General features: G+C 40.3%; 1 protein-coding gene across 2 annotated transcripts; it reads left to right on the plus strand.

Annotated features, from left to right (window-relative positions):
• Positions 1-60: 60 nt before the first annotated feature.
• tmem184a (transmembrane protein 184a) lies at positions 61-21349 on the plus strand. Of its 2 annotated transcripts, none has more exons than XM_053442702.1 (9): positions 61-511; positions 745-951; positions 5823-5988; positions 8021-8111; positions 9767-9842; positions 15027-15214; positions 16499-16668; positions 16765-16962; positions 19067-21349. In XM_053442702.1, exons 2-9 carry the CDS (start codon positions 745-747, stop codon positions 19294-19296), a joined length of 1326 nt encoding a protein of 441 aa, XP_053298677.1. In that variant the 5' UTR covers positions 61-511; the 3' UTR covers positions 19297-21349. The 2 variants fall into 2 exon arrangements, with proteins under 2 accessions (XP_053298677.1, XP_053298678.1); XM_053442703.1 differs by having other exon boundaries at positions 62-511; positions 15123-15214.
• The last annotated feature ends 481 nt before the right edge of the window (positions 21350-21830 follow it).

The following is a 21830-nucleotide window of genomic DNA, read 5'->3' on the forward strand; positions in this document are numbered from 1 at the left end:
ACTCATCAAGACATATTCTCTTAGTTGAATAAAACTCTCCCTGTGGTGGAGACAGCGTGGTGACGTCAGACGCGGAGCTGCGGTCACGTGATCCCTTCACCTGTGCCCAACCTGTTTATCTTGCTCATCGGTCTCGGGGCAGAAACCTGAGTCGTTCGCTCAGCAAGTTTGACGTTTTACTGGTTTTCTCAGAGTAAACGCTACAGGCCACCGCACCGCCCTGCCTCCGTGTGAGTGTATCTGCGTTAATTCAAGGGGTTTGAATCCAGGGGCTCGATTCACCGACTCTTTGGACTTCGACCTGCGCCAGGCGCCTTTCTCAAACAAGGAAGTCCAGCGTCCCGAAGCCCCGTGGTGGATGAAGTCGTCGGTGAATGGCGGCTGTTGACAACGGTCGGTTCCTCTGAAAGCAGATCTGTCCTCCACCGTTGGTCCTGTAGCGTCGTGACACCAGCCCTGCTTCTGTTTGCGGCCAGTTGGACCAAGCCGCCCCCAGCCTCCTCAGGACAAGGTGAGCACTTTGTTTACAGTAAAGAATCAGGACAACCCAAACATGTTGACACTGTCTCTACATGTGTCTGACCACCGAATGTTTTCTAGATATAAGAAGAGTAAAGTGTAAAGTGCTCAGCAGGCAGCATGAACCCACTGGGTGAATATCCAGTTCAGCCCCCCAGGGGACATGTTCTTACATTTCACCTGTCAGCCCCGCACTGAACAAACTGTGTCCCCTGTCTCTCTCAGATGAACTCCTCCATGGCAGACGTGGATCCCTCGGCAGGGAACGGCTCAATCGACCACCTGCTGGAGAAGTCGGCCGCCTCCAACGAGACCATCATCCAAACCAGCAACGGCTCCATCATAATGGACCAGATGTTCCTGAGCACGGTGGCCGCCCAGGTCCTGACGGGGATCTTCGTGTGGTCCGCCTTGATCATCACGTTCCACCAGGTGAGCGGAGGAAGAAGCCTTGAAGGAACTCGAATCACTGCAGCTCGCGAGACAAAACCGCCTCCGAGTGTAAATGTGTAATCAGAGACAGTCGGTGTGTGTGTGAGAGTTCACCGCCATCGCCAGAGGACAGAAACAAATGTTTGTGTCCCTAAAGGCGTATTACCTCACTGCATAGGGTGGTGCATATTTTTCCCATACTTGAACACTGACTCTTTGTCTTATCTAGTCATAAAAGGAGGTCTTCACACTTGCCCGGCCCCGGTGCATTGTGGGAATGTTTTACTCACTTTGTAGTTGACGGAGGCCATCAGATTAAAATGCATGGTAAACCTTCCAGTCGATTTTAAAGGACAATGACTACGCAGCAAGTTTGTGTGTTTGTGTGTGGGGGGGGAAGTTGGTTAAGAAGAATAAATGGCTCAACACAGGCCACGTTTACCCAGAATCCATTTCATCGCTGTTGTAAATGAGCGTTTCCTCGTGTGGGTAAGTTACCCACTGTGCACTGATGATAGCTTATCATCGCGGTTTCATCATTTGTGGAGAATGCAGTAGGGTGCAGTGTGTTATCAGCAGGGAAATCAATTGATACTGAGATAACATTTTACAGCATTATAAAGGATGAGGGTGTTGTTTTTCCTTTTCACTGCGGTTTTAATGCTCTGCTGCTCTAATGGTTATGAAATTTAGTTGAGGATTTTATAACCCTTGTATCAAACACGCTTCGAGCCATCAGCCCTACCTCTGTGTCTTAACCATACTCACAGAGTGATACATGTATGTCATTTGGTATTTAGTTTCCTCCTCCAATGAGGTTATATTTTCATCGGCCTTTGTCTGTTTGTAAGAAAGATTACACAAAACCACTGGATGGATTACCACAAAACTTGGTAAAAGGATCTGGCATCCCACATGTGACATTTTACCGAATGTCCTTGTTCATTGTTCGTTCCTGATGAAATATTTATATATTTAGAGCGATTCTAGTTACCTTCACCAGTTACCTCTGTTTTTTGTTTAGTTTATTGGTTTGCTTGTTTTTCAGGGTATTACACAACAACTATTAAAACAGATTACAAAGTTATGACTTGGGTCAAGAAAGAGCCAAGTCAATTTTGGTTTGATTATGCAATTATAAGGAATCCAGGAATTTGTTTTCACTTTCTTAACTGTTGCAAGAAAAGGTGAATTTTTGACATTATCATCTGTTTTCCAGAGAGTAATTCATTGATCTTGATGGAAATAATCAGGCATCTTTATAATGACTGATATATTTGAGTGTGTGCGGCTTGATTGAATTTCAGTTCACCGTTGAGCCTTTTGAGTATTCTAGTAAAACATTTGTTATTATTTGTGTAGCCCTAAATGCTTTTTAATATCATCAAGAAGCAGCAACATGTTGCATCTTGTGATTCTAAAAGAACAAACCTTATTCAGGGATTTGTGAGTCACCACCCAGCAAATTGGTTTCTATCGTTTTTAATATAGTAGTTGTTTGGCCAAACAATCTCCAGGAAGGCATTTTAATTGAACAAATAAACAGCAAGTGCACCGCAGGGAGAACGGGGCAGGTTTGCAACAGGCATCCGTCCTTTCACACAGAACAAAATGGTCTGCAGGACTATTGTTGCAATGCTGGTGGTGTTTCATCTGACTTGGCTCCAGAGGATTGCTATAGACTCTCAAACTCACATTCTGAATACTAAACACAGACAGACAATGACCTTAGATCCTCTTTGCTGTAAAGTCCCAGAGTGTTTCCGACTGGTGTTTCTTTTTTCTTGGAGGGCTCATTGGCCCCTTTTGCGACTTAAAGCAATTGGGATTAGGAGCAGACTGGACTTATGCTTTCTACATGACTCTCACTTTTAGTTACAATGTGCAGAATCCCTTCTGATTTCGTTATTTTATATTTTCTAAAATGGAATTCCTGTGACCTTAACTCTTCTGTTAAGGCAGAAATGGCTGAGTTGTACCTGAGCTTGAAGCCAACATTTATCCTGCAACCAAGAATTAAAGTCAGGGCAGTGTTAAGACATCGGGAAGGACATATATAAAGACATCAGTAATCAGGCTTTAATGTCCAGACTGTAATGGGCATTTAATCATGCCGAAGGTGTTGACTAGAGTGGAACTCTGAATGTTGAGAAGAAAGAAACAATCAGCCCCTTTGACAAATGGTGTTTTAAGAAATGTACCAATGCTCTGAACCTCTGATGTGTGGAAAAATAAGAAATTATTCAGTATTATTCAGCAAGTGACAACAGGAATAAGCAAAAACAGTGTTTGTGATTAAAATAACAAGAAGAGGGATCTTTGCTTGCTATTTCTCACAGCACAGATAAAAATATCCATTACATATACAGGGAAGAACTGTGATGAAAAGAGTAAAGTCTCCTAAATGCTTCTTGTTCTCGTTTGCTTCTTGTTCTCGTTTGCAAGAATCTGTAGATAAATTGGTTTCAGCAAGTATCGGCTAAAAGCACTTATACAAGTAGATATTACTGCATACTAGCATTTGGTGATACAAGTACTTAGCAGTGGCTAAATTGTCTTGGTTGAAAGTTAACAAAGAGCTGTAATTACCAAATATTGACATTATTTATATGACTACATTTATCTTATTTAGTCAATTATCAGCTTAGAAAAAAGTGAAGTACACCATCAGGATTTCCTAAAGACCAATGAGATGTCTTTGATTTTTCCTTTTTGCAGCCAAAATTCCCAAATATCCAGTTTATGCGCACACATTTTTACTTTTTAGTAACACCTCAATCAATTACTGAAGTAGTTGCTTGGTTTTCGGCCACTATACTGATCAATTAATCCACTTATCATTTAATCTGTGATCGTTTGTGTGGATTTTGTATGTTTTATGAATTCTTATCTTCTTGTGTTTTACTATGTCTCTTTAGAGAGTTATAGATATTTGTCAATAATGGCTTGAGCTTAATTTGATCGGTTTCTCACTCTGTTAAATTGCCATATGGGTAATAACCGTTCTAGTCTACTCAGAAACTGGTTTGCATTTTTTATGATTTGAATAATGAGTCATCAGGTAATACTAGAAAACTACTGCCACATCTCTGGTATTGCAGTAATATTCCCTGGTATGCTTTGGGTTTTTAATAAGCAGTGGGTTTTAAGAGCTCTCTCTACACGCTTGTATCCATTTGTAGGTGGACAGAAGTGATGTAGAAACCATTTGACTGACTTTCTTTTTTAAAGCTATAAATTGTGTTGTTCCATAGATCCAATGAACTTTAGTCCGATAAAAACATTTATTTGAAGATAGGTTAAATTTGCAGTAACCCAAACTTTTGACATGTCTGTTCCACACCCTGTGTCGGATCAGCGATGTTGCCATAATATGGCCATTTCCTAACAGCTCCATGATGCAATAGCTTTTTTAATATTTGTTAAATTTAGTAGGACTAACCATCCTTCAGTCATGTGGTTGCATGACCTGAGAGATCAGCAGGAGAGACACAGGTACTTTACTCAGACTGATGAAAACATATTTGCTTGTGGTCAGAGTGAAGTCAGTCACCTCGAACTCTCTGCAGTGACATGTTGTACATTTCATCAGGGATTGAAACATTTATTTCATCTTTAAGATGGGGCCAATTGGTGTGGAAAAAGTCTTACATCAGTCTGAAATCTAATGTTCAGGGAAATAATCTGATCTTTACCATATGCTGTTTTGGTGCCCCTAAATGTTGTCAGCTGCACTATGTTATCTTTATGGAGGCCATATGAGGGCATATGGGAGGTGTTTGTGTGTGTGTTTAAAACTAAAGGCGAAGACCTTTAGCATCTCGCTGAACATAAAACGTATTTATTGATCTAATTGTCTGCGTCTGTATGTGATGATAGAGCTGTACAATATGAAGTGTGGCCAGGTCTAAGCTTAAAGCAGAAATGTTTTGCCGGGTCATTTAAAAAGGAATTTGCTGATTTTCTTTTTACTTCACTCCGCCTCACTGCTGTATTTCACACTGACAGATCTTCACACAGACAGAGCCAGTGAGTGTAAGATTAAAATGAAGCTATAAAATAAGACTTTAAATTTTTTTTAAAGATTTTAAAAAACACTATATTGTTTTGTTTGTCAGCTCTCAGGAGGTGAAATTCCTTTAAATTTGTATCATCTCAGGGTCAATGTTGCACCACTAACTAACTGTTAGTTATCCTTCATTTACAAAGGATGCTTGATAAACATGAGTTACTGTTACACAAAGATGAGCTTATGCTGACTCATCTCAAGGTTTATTAATACACGTTTCAGTTTTATCATTGGTATTTGTGTATTGATAAATGCATACCTTTTTGGGGGAAATAATCAAAACAATTCTCTGTCAGTGTAGAGATGAAACGATTGGTTGATGATTAGAAAAATTTATTTTCCAAAGCAAAGACCACACACCATACGTGGTTATAGCTAATGGAAACTAAATACTTTATGTTTGTCTGTTTTAAATCATTCTTGGCTCTGGACTGTTGGCCTGGTAACAGACAATTAGGAACTCTGTCTGAGGTGGTGGGAAATAAAAATGTCCATTTTAAAACAGTCTGCCTACAAATCAATATATTGAATAGACATTTAGATGGAGCCTCAGCAAAGATGCATAACTAATAAACTATTATCATCTTCAATGTTGTAGAGCAACCACTGTCTATTGTCATGGCAGTGCTTATGGAAAATACACGTGAATGGCTTAATGTGCAGGCTGCACTGGATCATGTTTTATTTTAATCTCACAAGTTTTCTTGTTTAATTGTTCACACCGTCTCTCTGATGCATCACATTAACATCAATACGATGCTGACTTGTTTACTGATGTTTTTCCCATGTGTTTTCATTGTAGATCTTTACGCACCTTCGATCCTACACGGTCCCCAACGAGCAGCGCTACATCATCCGCATCCTGTTAATTGTGCCAGTTTATTCCTTTGATTCTTGGCTCAGTCTGCTCTTCATCAGCAACAACCAGTACTATGTGTACTTCGATTCCATTCGTGACTGTTATGAAGGTAAATATATCAAGTTCACCCCCTTTTTTCTTTGTACTCGCACTGATCAGCCTCAACATCAATTTCAGAGTTAATATTGTATTGTCCCCCTGATGCTCCGGACTCCACAAGACCTCTGAAGGTGTCCTGTAGTATCAGGCATCAAGACGTTAGCAGCAGATCCTTTAAGTCGTGTAAGTGGCGAGGTGGTGCCTCCCTGGATCTGGGTTGTTTTTCCAGCACACCCCCGAGATTTTTAAAGGGATTGAGATCTGCAGATATTTGCAGGCAGAGTCAACACCTTTTTAAAGTCTTTGTCAAACGACTCCTTAAGAGCTTTTGCAGTGCGGCATGGAACATTATCCTGCTGAACGAGGCCACTGCCACCAGGTTGCATTGAAGGGATGTTGTTGATCTGTATCGAGCTTAATTACGCAGAAACATCAGGGAGACTCGCAAGTGAGAGATCCATTTCGGGACAAACATAACGTCACGGATTCATAAACGTAAGAATTATAAAAACTTTGATATCCAACTATGTGATCCTGCCTCTTGCCAATCACGTAATTTGTGTGTGCGATGAAAGATAGTTCATTAGCTGTATTATTAGCTATATATGTTGCTTGTTGTGTCTTTTTCCTTCTATAGTATTGATAATCGTGAAAACTGTGATATTTCCTCTGACAATAATCATGGCATCATAACAGCGAACTTCAACAAAATAACATTATTTAAACATTCATGAGAAAATACAGTGTCTACCATTAATGGAGACATAACAATATTTAAAGCATTTATGCCCCATACCTGGCAACCTACAATCTAATGTGTTCTGACTTTTTCAATCATAGGCACCATAAATGGTTTGCGCTACAGTAGCTCTTCTATGGGATTTTACCACACGGGCCAGCCTGGGGCACCAATAACCCAGTTGCAGGTTCAGTGATTGTCCTTCCCTGCACCACTTTTGTTATGTAACAATCACTGCATAGTGGGAACACTTCACAAAACCAGGCTCTCATCTAGATTTCCAGCCACCCCAGTTTAGTCTGTGTCCCAGTTGCCCGGATTTTTAGACTCGCCCATTTTCTCTGCTTCATGTCAACTTCCCAAACTAACTGTTCATAATAAAGCCCAACCCTTGACAGGAGCCATTATAAAGAGAGAGTACATGTTCCCCTTTACCTGATTGTGGTTTTAATTTTGTGACTGATCAGTCTCTGATAACGTCACTTCCTTGTCAGACATGGCATTTCTGCTTTCTCGATATATTAGATGGCTACCAGACTAGAACTCCCCAAACTAGTTTTTCACAGCATCTCTTTATTTGAGGTGTTTCATTTCGAGTTATTTTAGAAGCAGCAGTCTTTTGCACTTTCATGACAAACACTTGCATCATTTTAGCAAATTAATGAAACCTATATTGGTAATTTTAAGAAATATTTTTTCAAGAAATGTTTGATGTTTCAGAGCTGTTATGCACATTCAGCGTTATTCTGTACATTGTAGCTTGATTTTCTTTATATGAAGGGTAACTTTTTATATATTAAAGACCAAAGCACTTCACCGGTGGCAAAGGTGAGTCACATGCAAAATGGATTACAAGTAATTTGGGAGTGGGAAAAGTGGGAAATGCATTATTCAGGAGATTAGTTTCCAGTTTGGAGGCCAATTTTGTGGGTGATTGATAGCGAAGCGCACCAGAAAGCAGTGAGACTGAAATACTACCAGCAACCGGGGCTAAAACATAATGAACCTTCTCTTGACTGGACACCATCTGCATTAGCTTCTCTTAATCCCTCTTTAAATAGCAACAAAGGATTAGGGAGGGATTTCCAAGACACAGAACCCTTGGAAGCTTCTTAATGTAAGGACTGAAACATGTATTGTTCCAAAATGTTGGACTAATTATTTTTGTTATCATTTTATCAGGTGGGCGCGTTCTCCCCTGAAACCATTTGCCCTTTATGTAAATGAAGTTGAAGTTGGTGAGGAATTTTGTTCTGCAGTTGGATTCACTCTTCAATCCCCTCTCGTTTTTTTTTTTTTACAGCATTTGTCATTTACAGCTTCCTGAGCCTGTCCTTTGAGTATCTGGGAGGAGAGAGCGCAATCATGTCCGAGATCCGAGGGAAGCCCATAGAGTGAGTGCTCTCATTTCAGTCCTGCATGAAAAAGTCTGGGCATGTTCATGATTTTAAAGTAAAGACAACTTCAGCTCAAATGGGGCTAATCATGGATCATATTTACAATCACAAAAAGGTACAAGGTGCACATTGCGGCCCTTGAATTAGCATTTAGTCTGAACACCACAGTGAAAGTGCTGGCAATAAACATCTGTGGTATTAATCTGTAACAGTTGGCCTTTATCTCTGAGCTTTTGATCAGCCTGGTGAGACTGTGTTTTATGGTTTACTCAGCCACAGGACAGCAGCTCTTACCTTCTTAAGACAGTGGAGACACTTGTGTTCAGTCCTGATTAAGGATTGCATTGCTTAGATTCGGCCAGTGGAGACAAAGTTTAAATTCAACTTTTCCTATAGGACCCACACGGACAATGACTATTTGGATTTTTCTTTATTCCCGAATATCCAGCAAATTATTGTCTCATCTCCAGAAAACATTTCACACGAGGCACAACGCATGAGGAAAGCAAGGATGTAACTCATACTTGTCATTGTTCAAGTATGTTTTTAATAAGCAACATGAGGATGAACAAGATAACACTTGATGCACAAGATTTCTATGCTCACTGTCTGCATGTTATCACAAAGGCACAGAATTACCAAGACCTGTCTTACTTTAATTAATATTGTACCTTCATTGTAATTTGTTATATTCCCTTTAATAAGCCAGGTTATGTGTGAACTGCACAATAATACATCTCAGGTTTTGTAGGAATGGGTCAGCTAGCAGAGGTTTTAAATATAGTATGATTACTCTGTAGGCAAATCCAAATTTGTTTCTCAAATTTATTATGCCTCAAAGCTCATGGTCTTATTTGCAAGACCTCAGGTTGCATTTGACCCTCATATCTTATTGGATTTTAAAAAGAAATAAAAAACAGACAAAACTAGATTAGCCTTTCAGCGCCAAGGACAAACAATCCTTCACATGATTTTCTTATTATTATTGTAGAGATTAAAAAGAAAAAAGGGAAGTGGTCTGAAAACCCAAATTATTTATTTGTCATAAAACATCGTCCGGAACTTGGAAAATCCACATCTGTGCATTATTCCCGTAGAACAGAAAAAGTAACCTATGTTGCAATGTTTTAATAAGTGAAAACTCTTTGATCTGCCCCTTGATTATTGTTCAGACCAAACTTTAGTGGTTTCCTCTGAGGCCCCATGCCTCCACCATGTTTAGTGGAAATCAAAATCAAACAAAACAGAAGTCTCCCTGCTGGGTGTGACTAAATGTTTTGTTAGTAAATGTCATGATCTGCACTGTCTGATGGTTAAGAGCATCTAAAGCACCTCAGGGCTACGAGGCTGACAGAGCTGTGTTGGTGTGGTCATCTAAACAGCTTTGAATGAACAATATTGTTTATTAGCCTGTATTGATGCGGTCTTTATATTCAATTTATTACAGTCAAATACATCACCTCACACGAAAGGTACCATAGAAGAAAGAGTCGGCATACAAGCTACTTGTGCAGTAACATCAACCAGGGCCTGCAACAAGCAATTCATTTCACTATTGTTTAATCTACTGATTGTTTTCTTGATTAATTGATTAGATGTTTTGTCTGTAAAATGTCAAATAATAATGTAGGACTCTCTCCTTTGCTTCACAGGTCAAGTTGTCTGTACGGTACCTGCTGCCTCGGTGGTATGAGCTACTCCATCGGCTTTTTAAGATTCTGCAAACAGGTGAGCTTCAATCTTCCCCTTATCTATGCTCTCGAGATGCTCCTTTCAACCGCTGTAATGAATTTACACGCTTTTGAAAAGCAAGAATATGTTTAAAAGGAAAAAAAGCAATACTCTGTCGTAAATTACCATTCTGCCCAGATCGCCAGGTTGCTCAGAAATGACAACTGTTACAATTGGCTGCGTGCTTTCCAGAGGATAACATCCGCTGGTTGGAAAAAAAACAAAGGCGACCAAAGCAATTGAGGGCAGGTGAAGGCAGCATGATAAAATACACAGAGAGATGATATGAGCTGTCAGCACAGAGCTCTCTCCCACTGTCTTCGGATGCTGCTCGAGCTCCCAGTCTAATGCTGATGCAAACTGGAACTGAGATTTGTGTCTTCAAAAGTAAATACATGGTGAAATTATTTTTGAATTTTTATCGCATTAGTGATAAGCGATTGAGAAGTTTCCTCCAGTGGCTTTTATACGAAGACCCGATTGGCTTTGTTTTCTCAAGTTATTTCCATCTTTTCAAATCCTGAGATTTTTTTTTGTATTGTGTTTGTTAGGTTCTTTGTTTTTCAGTTCGGCGCCCGTTGAGTGTTAGAGATGTCAACACATCCACTTTCTCATAGTGAATCCTTCAAACAATTTCCTGCTGTGTTCCCACATGGGCACACTATAGACATTCTTTGGAGTTTTTAACAGTATCTTAACGGTCATCTGGCTAAAACTGCCTTGTTAGTTAAGTGGAGTCTAAGTGGAAGTGGAGGATTAGTGGAAAGGCTTATCACTGACTTAATGGCTCATCCTAATTGTGATTCCTGGAGTAAAGGTTCAGAAATCAATATATCGAACGCCGCCGAAGTTATTAAATGCTGTTTTAATAACACCCATGATGTGTCTGAAATAATGATCAAATGCTTTCATTCTAATTTATTCTAAATTGATTTCTTACTCCGTTATATTGACCATGTGTTGTCGTGGCTTGGATTTAAAATCAAAGTTTGCTCTTATGGAAAGACGTCAGGTGAAGTTAGTTCTCATCCTAGACTGAGGTGAAACATCTTCAACCACTCATCACAGACGTTGATCCCTTTTTTCTTTGAGAGGTAAACAAAACAATAAAACTCTTTACCCATTTTGGTAAAGATTAAGTTACAAGAGTGGTTAACAAATAAATCGGTTAAATGGAAAGGCAGCTTAGAGTTCTGGTGGTTGTCTGAGCTCAGGTTAGAGGATGAGCTCTTTTATCGTATTGTAGGACATGTCCAGCCTTATTTCCTTGAAACTAAACACAAGTTTAATCCTGTGGACCGAGGGGCAGCTGCTGGTGACGGCCAATGGGAACTCAAAAGATAGCAATGGAATTAATAAACCACAATCGCACGTTGGTATAACCTACAAATTTTTGCAGTTTGAGCATAAACAGTAACAACAGCTGAAGCTATATTACACATTAGAACATTAGAGCACATACAATATATAATTAGAAGAATACAGATTTTTTTTTTTGCAAAGGATTTTGGTCGAGCACCTTTTCTGCCAAGGCTTTTTTCAAGGGAACTTTTGCTGTCTTGTGTACTCTTTCCTAAATTGGACTACAATAGGAAGCAGTTGATTTTTTTAAAGTATCTTTACAGTTCTTGGTGTTCAGTAGTATTATTTAATTATAATTTTTTTTCAAAAGGGTCTCTGATAGTTTCCTTGTAGAAATTAAAATTGCAAGAGTGGACAGCATCACAGAGTCAGGGGGAAGAACAACATAGCTCAAACAATGGACATGTGCAGTACATGGATTCATAATTAAACAGTTTTCTGTGTAATACACAAAGCGGATGGGCGAAGCTATTAAATAGAAATGTAGTTCTGTCAGTAGTTGCTTCCAGTGAACGTATTACAGTAAACTCTCATGTGAAATTAAATAGATAGAAAATGCATTGAGTCATTTCAAGCTATGAATTCTCAATTCAATATTTTTTTTTATGACATTAGTATTGTAGTTGAAAATGAAAAAGGTCAGATGTAATGAATCTAACAGATATGCATTTCATTCGAGACTCAAATAACTCTTTGATGCACCGGTGTCTAATAGAGCTGCTGACAAGGCGGCATCGTATCTGACAAACACAGAATGAACATATTAACATATCCTCTTATCTTACACTTGTATGATGCATTATACGCCGACACTTGCATGTATCTCAGTATTAAAGTTCATTTCTTGGTTGTCTATAAATCTGTGTGCATGGGTGCAGTAAATTAATTTGAGGCAGTAACCATGGTTGGCTTTCAATTCACTAGGATCATGAACATGCATTGTGTTTGGAATATGAAGCATGACAGGAAGTATCATGCTAAACTATTTGCTCTGGGCTTATTCACAGTGACAAGACAGGAATTAAAAACAGGCGTAGAGGAAGCAAAGACTGTCAGAAGTCAGAACTTCAAAGAGAATCAGTTCTAAACATGATTGTTCTTGTCATTTTGTAAAGCCCACCACTGACTTCAGCCCTAACAGAAAAACCTCCCTCTGGCGCATCAACTCAAATGCTACTCCCTCACAAGATGTAAGCGGTGAAGTGAATAGGACCCATACTGAGTGTACACACACCAACCACAGATCACGTCCATCAAAAATAGTCTAATGTTACCTTTGATAAATCACTGTCAAACTGGGAACGTGTGTGCATGCATCATCCTCGCATCACGCCCTTTACACGCCACCATTAGACCTCAAATTGCAAATCCAAAGCACGTAAATAATGAGCCTGCTGATGTGACTTTAAAGCGATATCACGACAAACTTTTACCTCAATTACGATGAATAAACGATTATTTTATGCCGCAATTATTTTTGTCCATCTATTGTTGACCAGGGACCTGCTGGACTCCTGCTCCATGAAGGGATCCTTGTTTTTATTCAAGCACACCGATGGAAGCTGTGAAGGGCGGCAGTGCACAAACCCTGTTATCGACTGTGTGGGAAAGAAATAAAGCTAACACACCCACAGTGATGGGGGCACAATTTCTCTTGTCAACACTACACCTGCCATTCTATTACTTTGGGAATTTGGACGGAGAGCAGAAGAAAAAAAATCCGAGAGCAGGCGTTTCATCATGAGCAGTGTGAGCCTGTGGAGAGGAGCTGGAGCTGGAGTGCAGGAAATCAAAGCACAAGCAGGGTATATTCGAACCAAGTGCAGGGCTGAACATGAAATCCTGCTCTTAAACCCATAGACCATGGAATATACTATTTTACTTTATAGACACGCTCTTGGATTTCTACCTGAAGTGACCTTGGTTGAGGTGAATAGAAGTCTGTACATTCACACTTTAAAATTGGGTAAAGAGGAGCCAGACATCCCTGAAGCCAGCCATCTGCCACATCCTGGCATCATGCTACATTTCAAACAGCTGCAGCGGCTCCTCAGCTGACCACCAGTGACAGCGGCAGCGTACAGTCCATCCCTCTCCTCCGCTCTCCGAGGTTTGGAGGGAAAGCGATGGTGAAACAGTACTGATGAAATGTTGAGCAGAATTTAATTTGAGATGAAAGTTTTTATTTATATCTTTTGTAAAAGGTTTATGGCTCATTGGCAAAGGTACAAGTAGCACTGCTGGTTTGATTGTTTTCGATAAAGAAGATCTGTGATGGAATGTGCGATATGAATCGAAATTAAATGCGTGAGAGGCCTCGTTATATTTATAATGATACCAATCACATTTAATTTCCATTCATTTCACCAACTCACCATCTGCATCGTCAATTTCCCCTGTCCCCAAAATGTTCGCATGCGCGGATCAGAGTTTCCGCGCGGGGTTGCGCGCTCTCACTTCAACCTTGTTTTTATGGGTTTCAACTTCTGCGTGGGAAGTGGCGTATGTGCCTTTCAGGCCTTGTTTTGTGTTTATGCAGCCGTTAAATGAGGCCCTCGGTCTGTTGCTTTCAAGTACTGCAACAGTGATGGGAGTTTAGAGCAGCCTCTGTCAAATTGGTTGGCTCAGGCTTCAATACACCAGTCAGCGGGCACATGTCCTCCAGGCCCAGCCAGTCCCCGTCCAAATCAGCATGAAGACATCAGTGTCACATCACTTACGTCTTTAGGATTTGAACAAACAAATTTGATCATTATATATCTTATGGTTTGACATTTTAGGAAATGCACTAATTGGCTCTTTTGCTCAGAGTTGGTGTGAATCCTGGAAAATAAAGGAAACTGCTGCTCTGACTCTAAAACAAATACCCAACCATCAGCTCCTCTATGGCTCACTAATTAACAATCATCAACTTGTTTTCTCATTTGCTGAATCTGTACAAACACAAATTGCTGTTTATGAGGGTTTAATGACAGGACTATTTCTTGGCTCTCAGCCGTTGCCAGGTAACCGCGGAGACTCCAGCTGTTAATCCAACACTTATCTGTCCGTTAGCAGTGAATCAGCATTTTTGCACTTGTGTAAGTGGCTTTTAATCCTGATGATGGGGTGTTTTTTTGGGGGTTTAGACAGAGCCAGGCTAGCCCCAGTCTTTGCAAACCTTCCTATAGTTCACAGGCTGCATACTAGAAAGATGGACAGCTCCCTGAAAGTGAAACCAAATCTTCTTGATTGCCCCCTGGTGGCTGGCTGCTGTGTGTCATAAATCCTGCTTCCTTCGTGTTTGTGGACATGGGCCAAACTAAAACATCGAAGTACACTGTTTTCGGTAATTTTAAGTAGTTATGCCTTTTTTTTAATCTAATATTTCCGGTAAGATTAATGAAACCTCATACTTCACAGCTGAGACTGACTCGTGCTTGGTCGAACAGGTGTATTGGTGAAACTTCGCTACCTCGACTCCCTACAGCACAGACTCTGGCTCCAAATACGCAAGATGGCTACATTCTTATGCAATATTTTGGCTTCATTTCTGGATAGTGGGAGGAAGTAGAGACATGTTGTCCAACTTTGTCCATTGTAAATGCTATAATTCAGTTTAACCAACAAATGTGAGTGCATCTGTCATACAACATGTCCTCTAACTCCCTGTCAGAAGGCAATTTATCAAATTTCTTAATCAAACTCCTCCTTTTTAAGTGGTAGCTATAGCATGAGAAAGAGATAAGACAGAATCAGATGTCTCGGGTTAAAGGAATTTGGCACCTGCTTGTTTTCAATGGGCAGTTATAGATCTATTCCATCTTATCCGATTTACAGACTGATTCTGACGCCCTCCTTCATCCTCCATCCTCCTCTGTCATGGTGTCCGTGCTTGCTTGGGTGTCTCATTCTGAATTGCAATGTGTTCTCCAGGCGACGCTCCAGTTCTGCGTTGTCAAGCCCATCATGGCCGTCATCATCATCGTCCTGCAGGCCTTTGGCAAATATCACGATGGAGATTTTAGGTGAGCACCACCACTCTTTGCATTTCACTCTTCACGCATCTTATACATTCGTGCCATCGCCGACAGGCTTGTTTGCTGTTTGTGTGCATATGGAGATAATCATATCATCTCCTCACAGCAGCCATGAAGGAAATCTGTTTTATTTCAAGTTGGTTAAAAACTTCGCCGGTCCTCTGCTGATGTTGGCCCAGTTATGTCATAGCTGTAATCGCAGACCCCCTGGTTATTGTTGGTATTGCAAAACATAATTCAGTTTGAGTTTTTGTAATATGGACTAAATCTCTAAATGTTCTGAAATGAAGCCCCTAACTCTCATTGTATGTTACACTCTGTGGAGCATGGTGTTATTAAGTGAGATGTATTTTTTCATTTCGTGCTTTGGCTTTGGATTTCAAGTGATGCAAAAGGCGAGGGATAAATCGCAGAGTGACACACTTGAGTATTTCAGTGCTTCAGCTTAGTCAATAAGGGTCTCAACAGAATACGAATCTAATGACAAATGCATTTAATGAAATTGTCTTTAGTGTATAATCAAAGTTATAAGATCTAAAGCCAATAAACTCTGTCTGTTTTCTTTTCAGGTGCTCCTCTCCACCGCTTAGTTCAGTATCTTAAGATTCAGCTGTGACAACACTTGTTTCTTAACTGCTCAGGAAAAGCACAGAGTTCAACAAGGGCTCGATGCAGAAGTTTGCAATCCACTTTATTTTGTCGACTTCTTTCTGCGGAGCTGAAGCACAGGCAGTTATTAAATCCTTGCTGCTTGTCTCTCTGTATACTTCAGCAGCTGAAGTAGCAGGGAGATGAGTCTTTTTTCATGTCTTATTTCTTAAGCTCTATGGTGAATATCTGTGATGATCCACAGATTGTTTACTTTCATCCAAGCATCCGCGTTCTATTCTGCTTGGGAGTAATTAGTGTAGTCTCAGCTGTGTCCTTAAGAGAGGATCTCCAGAATGCAAAGAGGCTTAAAAAGCAGGCTGACAATAGAATATAGACAAATCTGCCTGTTTATCAGATGCATCCTGATCTGAGAGGGTGAAGTACACAGAGCCTTTATTAACTGCTTGTTCATGAGAACAAAAAGGCTGCATTTCCTTGCGTGCATGAACTATGGCTGAAAATATCTTGGCACATAAGAAGGCATGTCTGTTTCATTCAGTCTAATACGATAGATGCAGTCGAAACATAAATATATTGTCGTCTGCTGTCAAAAAGCGATAAAATGTCACATAGTTGTACATTTTCCACACATGTAACGTCTTCTGCTCTGTTTCCGTGCAGCGTGACTGGAGGATACCTGTATATCACAATCATCTACAACATCTCGGTCAGCCTGTCACTCTACGCCCTGTTCCTCTTCTTCTTCGCAACAAGCGACCTGCTCAGGCCTTTCGAGCCGGTGCTCAAATTCCTCACAATTAAATCCGTCATCTTCTTATCCTTCTGGCAAGGTGAGTCCACGCCCGTCCTTTTTCTTTGTTTTCTTTTGTATCTGCGCCAGTAAATAAAAGGATCATTTGATGGTAACAATGTTGCCGCTTTCAAAGGAATGGTCCTCGCCATCCTGGAGCGCTGTGACGTCATCCCTAACGCGCTCTACATCGACGGAGAAGAGGTCGGCGCCGGTACGGTGGCAGCAGGCTGGCAGAACTTCATCATCTGCATCGAAATGTTCTTCGCCGCCATTGCTCTCCGATACGCCTTCACCTGCACCGTGTACCAGGAGAAAAAGAGTGAAGTGCCAGGTGAGTGCTGAGCTGAACGTAGCCATCAGAATAAGGCTGCATTGCTCTGTGTCATTTGCAGCCTTTTACACCGGACAGGCTAACGACCTGACCAATGAGAAAATAGTTTCATCTATGTTTGTTTATTATTTAGCAGGATTATGCAAAAACGACGAGACAATTAACCATAGAACCTGGTGAAAAGCGGGTTTGGGTTAGGGAAGGACGCATTCAATCTTTGGTGCGGATATTCAACTAATATTGTGAGACGAGGCATTTATTTATGCAACATATTAATTTCTCAGAAAATAATAAATGAAACTTGATCAAAAATCACACATTGGAGCGGCTGATATTTTTGAGTGTGTGCAATTTTGAGTAGATCCAAAGTATGGATCTAGTGGATTTAAATATGATTTCACACGGCGACTCTTTGGCCATGGTGGAGGTATTGACTCTACTAAGTGCTATTCTAGTTTTTTATGAGATTCATCATTCAATACTTCTATTTTAAGTAAAAATCCAGCTGTGATGTCTGCATATCTGCAAATTTGCACTCAAATGCAGTGCTGTATAGTTAGCTGCATGTCAGTCTGGTTGAGAGTCAGCAGGGGTAGACATCAGCCTGAGGGAATACACAGTCACTCATGGCTCAGAGGACAGATGCCATTAAAGAAAGGAAGATGAAGAGGAATTCAAAGTACATTACCGTAACTAGCAGGGAGTGCGGGGCGCCCCTCTGACGTCAATGCCACACGCAAGGAAAAGACAAATGCAAGCCGAGGGAAAAGCCCTCCACAGTGATATCAATCATTTTGCCTCTTTTTTACTGCTACAAGAAACCATTCATTCCCTTGAGCTGCTCAGACTGCAGAGCCACTGGATGGGATTTCGAAAATTTTAGCATTTTCTGTATCAGCTTGAGGTTTTTCTAATCAAGGTGAAAATCAAAAAAGTTAATGACAAAAATAATGAATGGTTTTAATCCTCAATCATGCATCCTGCTCACATCACAAATTCCATTATACATTTTTATCATCCAGTGAAAATATAATAATAACATTGCTCCAGCGTGACTTTGGGATTGTTGTATTGCTTCAGGCATCTTGTTCCCTCCAAAATCCAAAAATGTTTTGACTCTAAAATTAACGGACCAGTTCTACCTGCACCGCTGGGGGCTGATGTCTGTGTTTGCAGAGGTTGCAACACCTCTGGTTTACTGTTCCTCTGCTGCAGCCCTGTGCACAAGGGAGACAGACTATAAGGAGAAACCCAGCAGACCATGCCTAACTGCTTTGTACCCCCACCTTACCTTTCCATTCTCTTTGCCGCCTCCAATCCTGTGCAGGCCACACTGCCAGTGACCCTGAAACAGAAGAGCTGTGTCTATCTGCTGGCTCTCTCCTTCTTCTTTCTTTAGCTTTAGACACCCTTTTAGTTCTGGGGTGAATTCAAGCTGGCTCACAGCTTGGTGCTGAGGGAGCATGAGCTGTGACTGAGTTCAGTACATTTATAAACTGCAGCGTTTGAAAAGGTCTTTCAGTGATGTTATGTTTTTGTCTAGTAATATTAAAAGGGATTAATAATTTATATTGTTTTGTTTATTTCAAATATTTCTTATTTACTTTTCTCACTAGGACTGCTGGGAAAAAAAAAATATCACAAAGATCTAAGCAGGAGTCAAGATTTTGCAAGATTTCAATCAAAATATAAAGACACTTAAAATTGATGACACAGAGTATTTGGTTTTCGTTAAACTTCTAACGACTAATAATAAAAAGTTGTGTAGTAATGAATATGTGATCTCATATTTGATCAATTTTAATAATGACTTAAAACAACAAAAAAGTATTAGACAATGTAACAATAAGCAATTGTAAGATATGTAATACACACTACCACCCACTCATAACCCAACATGCTGTCAGTACATGATCTTATTTTTATATTCAAGTAGAAACATCACAGTGTTTACCCACCTGTCATAGTATCATTGACTTCTCCTTCCTCATATTTGAGTTCAGACGCCCTGACCGATCTCTTCTTTACTGAGCTAAGGCTGCAGTATCATTGCCACATGCTTTACTGTGTGACTAACTAACTCCCCCTGTCGCTGTTCCTGCAGACAACATCCCCCAGATGACGAGCATCTCCAGTGGCCTGAAGGACACCACAAACCCCGGAGACATGGTGCAGGATGCCATCCACAACTTCTCGCCGGCCTACCAGCAGTACACCCAGCAGTCCACGCAGGAGGTGGTCCAGCCCAGCGCCAACGGAAAAGTGGTCACGGGCAACATGAGCTCCTGCAAGTCCGACAAAATCATGCTGATTGCCTCCGATGATGAATTCTAGGCATTTTTCCAGCAAGATCCAGTTGTTTGTGTCCCCCCCCCACATATATCTCTGTCCCCCTGGGGAAACAGCTGTATCACATATTGCACTGAGCTGGATTGAACCCAGGTGTATACTATTCATTTCCCCAGTATTTAAGATGGACCTCTTACTTCTGTCGTGTTTCAATGACTATTTTAAGCACCGAGAGGAGGATGAGAATCGCTAAATGTTTTTTTAAATTAGCTCAATGACCAGAAAACTGATTCCTGTCACCACCTCTGCAATATTAATCACAGGAAAACCACACGACACCTTCACCGTGTCAGCAAAGTCTGGATCTGTACGTTTTCTTTAAATCGAGCTGCTGCAGTGGCGGCGGTGTCCTGATCCTCTTTCTGTCATCGGGTCAGCACTTGCCGTCGCCCTCTGGCCGTCTGAAGCACGTCCCCTCTGATTCACGTCCGTCTGAAAGAGGAGGTGATTTAATACTGCGTCACTGCATGTGGGACGCAGGGAAGCCAGCGACGCTTCACGGACTCTCTCACATCTGTTTGTTTCAAGTATTTGCTAAGCATTCCCTCCGCCTGGTTTCCCGACAAACGGAGGGAATCGATTCAAACACACATTTGCTCCGGAGCAGGCTTCTCCGAACCGCAGACTGCCGATGTGGACTAATTGGATAAACCTGTCTCCTACAAAGTGGGAGTTGTATTATTCTCATTAATTTTCGCAGCATGCTAAAGAGCATAAATCAGTGCATCCAGACAGCCGCTCAACAGACGGAAACAACTGGTCTTTTTGCAGCTTCTACTCTGTTCTAAAACAAGAACCTTTTTGAGTTTGATACGTTCACACAACTACACATGCTATCATTCAGTCTTTCAGGGTTTTATGAAATATGTACAGAATTTGATTGTTCTAAATCTTGCTGTTTTATTTGTGTAAAAATGTATTTAATGTGTGCAGTTCAGGCACAGTCGGATTGAACTAAAATCTGCATGGGGGGATGCAGAAGAAACTAGAATCTGTGCTTTCTGCGAATTGTGGAAGTTTCTTCCATTTCTTTAGTAGAAATCTCACATGGGAGATATTCTTACACTGTAGCTTCCTAAGTGCATTAGTTAGGACTGGATTTGAATACCGATTCTAAGTTTGTTGAATTTTGATACTCTCTTGTGCCAATGATGGCTGTCTTTCTTGGGAAAGCAGAAATTGATTTACAGTTTAAAAAGAAATTGCTGTGACTGTCTGTTTTGGCATTTGCTAAATAAATTATTTTTTCTTGTGTAACTCGGACATGTTGGTTTGAGTAATCGTGCACTTTTCGATGAGGAAAGAAGCTTTATTTGAAGGTAGAAAAACAGACACAGCAGATCTATTTAGAGGAATAAGTTACCATACTTAAAATCAGAGCAGAAACAAATACAGATTTTATTTGTACATGAGGGTAGTTCATTGAGAAAACATGTAAATAAATGAATGTAAAATAACAAATAATTTAGGTGTTTTTTTTGTCTCAATTACACAAATTCATGAAATAAATATGAAAAAATATAGGAGCAGAATAATGACAAGTTGTGAAGGGTACATACTCGCAGACATGCTGCCTTGTTACCATCCTTCTTTACAGTCACTCATTGAGCCTCAGTGTGTTGCAATGAGACCAAAACAAAAATAATCTTTTAGGTACAAACTTGACATAGAAACTGCTGCTGTTGAATTAACATTCGATGAATTTCATCCATTACATCACCCACAACCATGTAATCCATACACAAACCCCATTCCTACTACCATGGAGCTCTCTTTTTCTCTGACTGAATTTATAGGCACATATAAATCTCTTGAATCTACAGTATTAAATCTTGACCTTCTACACGGCTGAAGTCAAACACTGTAGCTTGTAGGGCTGGCAAAGCTTGTGTGTGAAAGCTTATTCACTCAAAGACACTAGTTTTCAGGACGAAATTGTAAACCCATCATCTTGAACACCTACGTATGGTCAAGATGAGCCACCTCGTTTTTGTACATACAATTGCATTATCATGGTTCATATATATATATATATATATATAAAAGAAAGTAAAATAACAATTGATACCTTAAACAGTTCTATTACAGCTTCAAGCTTCACTCGCTTCTACTGCTCAGAACACTTTCAGTAAACACCCCTGGTAGGTGATGCTTTGTGCCTCTTTTCACCCATAAAATATTCATATCTGCATAATGCTCCCTAAATTGATTTGAAAAAAAAGAAAAAGTTGCAGCTTTTATTGTTTTATCATATAACGTGAAATGATTGTGTCAGGCAAGTGCTTGCTGGTGGGAAAATAACACAAAAGCAACATGTGTTTCAGAGCATGAGCGGAGCTGGGTAACTGGATGGAGGTTTAAATCTGAATTCACCTGCTGAGAGGTTTGTCTTTTAACATGGCACAGTAAATATATATATATATATATATATATATATATATATATCTCTATAAAAACGTATATATACACTGTTACCAAAAAAAATCATTCACATGATCCAAATACAGTAATGACTGAAC

The sequence above is a fragment of the Pleuronectes platessa genome, chromosome 16 (genome assembly GCF_947347685.1).
Source record: "Pleuronectes platessa chromosome 16, fPlePla1.1, whole genome shotgun sequence".
NCBI classification, from domain to species: Eukaryota; Metazoa; Chordata; class Actinopteri; order Pleuronectiformes; family Pleuronectidae; genus Pleuronectes; species Pleuronectes platessa.

Bases quoted from the DNA above. Each gene is read 5' to 3' on its own strand.
- tmem184a (XM_053442702.1), top strand. From the start codon at position 745: ATGAACTCCTCCATGGCAGACGTGGATCCCTCGGCAGGGAACGGCTCA. The intron at 9,843-15,026 runs GTGAGCTTCAAT...TCCGATTTACAG, and splicing joins TTTTAAGATTCTGCAAACAG to ACTGATTCTGACGCCCTCCT. The intron at 16,963-19,066 runs GTGAGTGCTGAG...CTGTTCCTGCAG, and splicing joins GAAAAAGAGTGAAGTGCCAG to ACAACATCCCCCAGATGACG.